Source organism: Aplidium turbinatum, chromosome 8 (assembly GCF_918807975.1).
Source record: "Aplidium turbinatum chromosome 8, kaAplTurb1.1, whole genome shotgun sequence".
Taxonomy (NCBI): domain Eukaryota; kingdom Metazoa; phylum Chordata; class Ascidiacea; order Aplousobranchia; family Polyclinidae; genus Aplidium; species Aplidium turbinatum.
In genome coordinates, this window is record NC_137479.1 from 12730916 (window position 1) to 12737623 (window position 6708).

Genomic DNA, 6708 nt, shown 5'->3' on the forward strand with positions numbered 1-6708 from the left:
TTGTCTGTCCCCTTTTTCCTACTGTATTTACTTCGGGTGCAGGTTGCATGGAAAATTACAGAATCTTTAGCAAATAATATTAGGTTAAACTAGTTCAAGAAAGGGAAACTTATTAATTATTTGACGCAATAGTGGATCGCTACACTAGTTAATAGAGAATGGTGGCCAGAAAGTCAACATCGTATCTGCTGCGCTACTCCACCAATAAAATATAATTAATTAATTGTATACTTAAAGTTTTATATTCTAATATCATATTGAAAACGTATGCCTTAAGAAGTCGCAAAACTATTTAGAGCATATATTTTACGTCTTTTTGTTATATTGTCTAACGTCAGACTCTACAACGTAGGCTATTGACTAGTTTCTAGTAAATTCCAAACTATTATTCACTTTATCACAGAAAAAATGTTTTTTGACGGCGTATAACTTAGCCTAAAAACGCAATCGTAGAATCGGTCAACAAACAAATATTCGCTACTCAGCAGTTTATTAGGCTTGGCATGATAGCTAGGCAGCATCAGCAATAAAGTTAGACTAGAGCACACTTGTTAAAGGTAGCTATTAGTTTGTTCAACATGAGCGGATTAAGACAGAGAAAAGTGCGTTTTGAACCTAAGCCATCATTGCAACCTAACAGTGCAGTGAAATCAAATGGAAGAGAGCACAGTTGCTTGACAAAATGCTTTATTGGATTGCTGTTTTGCCTATGTGCCACTCTGGTTGTTGCCACTGTTGGTTTTTACAATGCTCCTTTCACTGCACTTCAGTTGAAAGACTTTTCTGTACGAGTAGAACTGACTGGTCCACTGTTTGTAAATAAAAAGCTTACAAAAGGGTTCAAGTAAGATTTGTTTTATAAATACCAACACGCGCAATGTAGTTGCATTTTATTTTGAAAGTTGTTGACAAAACGATTATAAGTATTGTAGTAGGCTAGTTACCAATAGCAGTCTATAAGCCTTTTACGCCTGTAATTATTATTGAGACCCAGAAAAAACAATGCATACCGTACCAACATTGCAGAAGTCCTGAAAAAAGTAGAAGAGAACTAATCATTGCATCAATACGGACTTTGACTGATTGACACAAGTCCAAACAGTTTGAACACATCTAATCAAATCGAGAACTGTGGATTTAAGTAGATTTTGCATCAACTAGGAGTACGACACTATAGTGGGTGGTTGGTGCTCAGATAAATTGCAATACATATCTTTAGATACACAACACGGATTAATACTATACAAAAAAAAGCTTGACCGGACCTGGGCTACCTCCAAAGCAGGCTGCAAACAATTTTTATGGAAAATAATGTAAAACATCAAAATTGCATTGTATTATCTTGCTTGTCATATTGACCTTGTTGGCATAATCTTGAAAAATATTTCTTGTAGAATTTTTGGCTTGACCGGACCAGAATCGGTCGTGGAGGATCACAATCGAAATCTTTACACGGGTCTCGTGGATGGGAGAATTGTTAAAATAGCTTCTTCTAGCTCTGGGAGAATTGATGCAGGAAAAATAACAAATGTAACATCCGGAGTGATACCGGGTGTTCCGAATGCATTTAAGGAACAAAGTCATGGTCGACCAGGAGGTAAGATGACATGCTACATATATTGACATGGGCTCTACTTGCTGGGATCATCCACTCCAGTCTCTTTTGGGATTTTGACAATGCTGCTTTGCCCAGAAAGCAAATCAATCGGTTTTTACATTGATTTAACGTTTGCAGAAGTTGAATCAATGTTCCAAACGGCTGATTTGCTGTCTGGATGCGTCATCGAGTAATAGAGAGAGAAAACGTTCATTTCGTCTGTGGTGAAAACAAAAGGTCAAGGTACAAGTGTAATCAACACAAAATGTTCTAGCACCGCAGAAAGATTAAATTTTACAACCGATCATAAGTAACTAAAAACTGCATCACTTTTCAAATAAGCTGTTTCCCATGTCCGGTAACAAATGTAAAACATCGCCAGTCGTTTTTAGACTAAAGATAGTATGCTGTTTAATAAACAATTTCAAAATGTGTTTGCTTTAGCGATACTCAAGTAAAAAGTTGTGGTTTTATGTTTGGTTTAAACCGAAACTACAAAACTAAGCAATGCTACATCTACTGACAACAAAAGTCGTAAATGACTAAACATTATATTTTAGGTTTACGTTTGGAAGACAACGTCTTGTATGTGGCAGATGCTGGCTTCGGAATTTATTCAATTGACCTTAAAACTCAACAAATTAGTTCAATCGTTTCAGTTGATAACGCAGACCCTTCCATTTGTTTTGCAAATGACCTTGTGATAACCAAAGATAAAACATTCATATATTTTACTGATTCCTCTTGTAAGTATCAAGAGGACAATGTACTGTTCATATTTTCTGAAGGTAAACAATACGTTGAAATTATTTTGAATTATTATAAAATCTACAGTGTATAAAATGTATTTCCCTTTCTGCTATCACTGCTGTTTGGTAGCTCGGTAATTTCATGGTTAGAATGTCCACCTCTGAATCAGTAGGCATGGGTTCAATATCCTGTCGAGTTACTGAATATTATTTCTGTTTTGCACTTAGCAAAGCTAGATACTTTCTGCTTGATTAAAGCGTTGAGAGCAATGTATATTTGCGATGAATAGGCTACACTACTACTACTACTACATTGTTATATGAAACACACATTATTATTACTGCACATCAACATTTTTTAAGTGTAACCAACGAAACAAGTTGTTATGTCCAGTAGAGAGATCACTTTTATTTCCACCCAAGCTATGTAGGGCATTGCTCAACCAAGCTGTGTCAACATTGTTGTTAAAACACTGTTGTTATCCGGATATACGTAACAACCTCACTGAAACCGTGAACCGAAAGCACAAATATACAAATATTTTGATTTCAATGTTGCAAAGGAAATCCTGTGTGTAAAGTTTTGAAATTCAATCATTTCATGAGCCCCGTCGTCGAAGCAAAAAATGTCATTTGCGATTGACATATTAATGACTAGCAGTTTCAAATGATTTTGAACAACCTCAACACAACAAAATGTACCCTAAGTCGTTTCATATGATCTTGTAGCATAGAATTTACTGGTCAACTTTAAAAGATGAATAGACAAAACGTTGTTGTTAACAAACCTTCAAGTTCCATGAATATTTACATGAATAGTCTTTATTTCTCGACTCAAACATTTATAAAGATCGGCTGCCTCTATACTTGCGGATCATTGGTTGCATGAAGGTTAGATAGCGCAGCGGCTAAGACGCTCGCTTTCCAAGCATGCAATCTTGGTTCGACTCCTGGCTTCTGCTGGCTGTTGAAACACATCGCTCACCTCTACCCTGGGTGAAATAAATTGGTTAAATAAAGTTGCTAAAGGAAAGGCGGCCGAGAGAAAGGAATTGGCCAGTGGCCACCCTACTCTCGTTAGTGTCAAAGGCTTATTACAATGAGAACCTAAACTTTTTATCTTCCGATGCTTGGGTCAAGTATGGAACTCACCTTTTTTTCCTTCCCATGAGACAATCCTGGTTCGACATTCAGCTAAAGCTGGTTGTTGCAAGAATCACCTTTACCGAGGGTGTAATAAATTGGGTGGGCGAAGTGCCGTAGAAAAGGCTGCCGAGAAAAAAGAACTGGCCATCTTACTCTTGTGCTCGATGTACAGTACATCTTTAAAAAAAAAAATTATAATATGTTGCATGGTGCATGGCTTACTTCGCTATGCTAGTGCTTGCACTATTCAAATTGGACAAAATATCTTGACCTTCGATTCAGTTCTTCGCAAATCTACCCTTGCAACTCTTTATATAGATGTCAATCTTCAAAAAATTGTTACATAAATGCTTTTTGCAATTCTGATGCTCGTGTCAAATCACCGTATTTCAATGGTGCCATTTACTCAGTTTACTCGTGGGCAACTCTCCCCAACAGCATCATTTGTTAACTGGGATATTGTGATTATTACTTGTATTGTTTGTTTTTGCTATGTTTTTTTTTGCATGTTTGGTAGTAAATATGGATCTATTGGTCTGATGCAAATAAATATTATTAGAAACAATAAAAAATATAACCTCATTAAAATGGTTTCACTTCGAAATATTTTCCATTTTATCATTTTACTTCAGGAGTGTGTGACGGTCGTGTGATGCAATATAACATAAAGACCAAAGAAATTCGAATAGTTGCTTCTGAGCTTTGCTTTGCAAATGGAATCGAGCTTTCCAGCGACGAGAAATATTTGTTCGTTCCGGAAACGTTTCGATACAAAATAAGAATCATCGACTTGTCCACTTGGAAAACATTGAGATTTGTTGATGTTCCCGGTGAGAGATACAAATAGCAGGTCTATTAATTTTTATTTAGGTTAGTCAAAACAAAAACCTTCTGAGAGGTATATCAAACCTATATCAATGCTTGATAAAAATGACTTGGTTCGACACGACACGAAAAACACGAGTGAGTTCAACGATTAACAACTAAAAATCTTCGATCTGCTAGCAGCTAGATCATCTTCAGTTAAGCTTATTCAAATAGAATTTATGTAAAATAGATGATCTAGCTGCTAGCGGACCGAAATCGATTTTAGCTGTTTATCCTGGAACTGACTCGAGTGGAAAGAAATTTGTCTTTAGGCCTATTGGTTAGTTTAGGCATTTTTTTTTTTTTTTGAACGTTGTTGTTAACATTTTATATCATTCCGAAAAATAAAAAATGCAAGCAATAACTGAAAAACGAGATTTAATTTAATAAGCTAATTTTAAATTGTTATGGTAATTTCAAGAAGTAATTTTATTTCAACCAGAATTTACGACACAAGCTTGAAATATACTGTTAACATTCCAGTGATGCCTGACAACATTCGACCAACTGGGCATGGTACTTATTGGATAGCAGGTGGAATCCCATGGAATTACATGTTTGCTTTCATGGAAAGAAATCCAGTGATGAGACAAATTATTACTGGTCTGTTGGGACATGGAGGATTAATGAGGTAATTTAGATTACATTTCCTTTGTTGTAATAATTAAAAAAAAATTACTTTAAGTGAATTACCTCGTCTTAGTTAATTAATTATTTTTATCCACACCTGAAAGCGACTCTACATTTTACGTTCTAACTCTGTCACAACTAAAAAACTTATTTTAAACATTAAATAAACCTAACCCTTAAAATCTCCGAATAAATTAAATTAGCAAAGATTGTTTGTTAAATCCAAAGATTCCAAGCTTACACTCGGTCGTTGAAGATTTAGATTAAGTGGACGGGAAGGTAAGGAAACCAGTCTTCGTGTCCACCTTCTACACAGTCGCATGCTCTGGAATGGTGTTGAGCCGGGACCATTCGAATGCCGTGTCACTCAGAGCTCTCACCAATCGGTCATACAGCCGACTGATCGACAGCACCACTGGCAAAACTCAGCAAGGCAATCTAGTTGATGTTGAGGTCGACAAAAACTGCAGATCTACAGTAATGGTCGAAGCTTACCTGAAAGTTTTTTAAAAGTTTTATGCAGTAAAGTAGGCTAGTTGCTCGAAACGCCGGTCAACTTTTAGGTCAACTTTTGTCTGGTCGCGACCTGAAGGACAATATTGAGTGCTTTGACGAGACAATTGCGCGTTTTTCCAATATAGAACAACTCCTTCAGCTTGGTGGTAATATGCAAGCAGACTGTTCGAGTGGAATCATCTCAGTGTTGATTGGCTGTTTAACATCAGGCAACCCGCACCGCTATACAATCTTACATGTGCCATTGTTGTTTTCAAGGGTATCCTTGAGATCCTAAGCTTTAACCTCTCCAACAAATCAATGAAATAATTTTTATTTAATCCATTTTCAAATAATCTTTACTGTTTCTCAAAAGTAAGGTGACTTTTTGTAACATCTGCTATCGCGTGGAGATTCTTCTTTTATCCAAGTACAAATGATTGCCAACACAGTTTCTAACTGGGTTAAAAACTTTATTTAAACTACAGAAACATCAACAAAACAAAACAAATCTAAACATTTTGGGCGCAGCAAATCGCTTTTGTTAGATTGTATTTTGAACGGAAGCTTAGTAGTTCATTTAAATTACATTTCCCGATTAACTATCGTACAGCAAAGTCATATCTCTACCAAAGCTGCCGCTCACACGTTTTCCAGAGAATCTCTAGTAAAACTCATATTCCATACAGATCATTGGATCTGAGTTACAACATGCTGATTGAGATGAACGACAACAGAGAAATTGTTCAATCTCTTCATGACCCTGATGGAGAATTGACGTTAGGACTGTCGCAAGCAACTCCACTAAGCGATGGAAGACTGGCTCTGGGCTCGCACATGGCTCCTTTTCTGAGCATTTTAGATAAAAAAGATGTCGCTTTAGGAACTCAAAATGCATGAAATATAGATTTAAAAATTATGCAATGGTCCTGACTATTTGCTTTCATGTTTTAACACCAGGATTATCATAGTTTATGCATCATAATTATATTTCTGTGCATTTACCTTCAATGATTTTCATTAACTTCAATTTATCTTTGATCAATATCTCATTACACATTTCATAAATAACCTTTTCAATAATAAGCTACAAAATTACAAAATAAGTTGACTGGGCCCTATAGACTGAGCTTACACGGATACAAGAAAAAAATTGTTTAGTTTTGCATTTTTAGGTTGTTCGCAAAGATGGTAGGCCTACAGCCGGGTATGACGGTCAAAATG

The 6708-nt window shown here is 36.1% G+C and overlaps 1 protein-coding gene across 1 annotated transcript; it reads left to right on the forward strand.

Moving 5' to 3' along the window:
- Window positions 1-578: 578 nt before the first annotated feature.
- On the forward strand, window positions 579-6384 carry LOC145776075 (adipocyte plasma membrane-associated protein-like). Its single transcript, XM_082587480.1, has 6 exons — window positions 579-844; window positions 1395-1597; window positions 2158-2385; window positions 4125-4322; window positions 4843-4990; window positions 6174-6384. Exons 1-6 carry the CDS (start codon window positions 579-581, stop codon window positions 6382-6384), a joined length of 1254 nt encoding a protein of 417 aa, XP_082443606.1.
- Window positions 6385-6708: the final 324 nt, after the last annotated feature.

Bases quoted from the DNA above. Each gene is read 5' to 3' on its own strand.
- LOC145776075 (XM_082587480.1), top strand. From the start codon at position 579: ATGAGCGGATTAAGACAGAGAAAAGTGCGTTTTGAACCTAAGCCATCA. The intron at 845-1,394 runs GTAAGATTTGTT...TATTTCTTGTAG, and splicing joins AAGCTTACAAAAGGGTTCAA to AATTTTTGGCTTGACCGGAC. The intron at 4,991-6,173 runs GTAATTTAGATT...TATTCCATACAG, and splicing joins GGACATGGAGGATTAATGAG to ATCATTGGATCTGAGTTACA.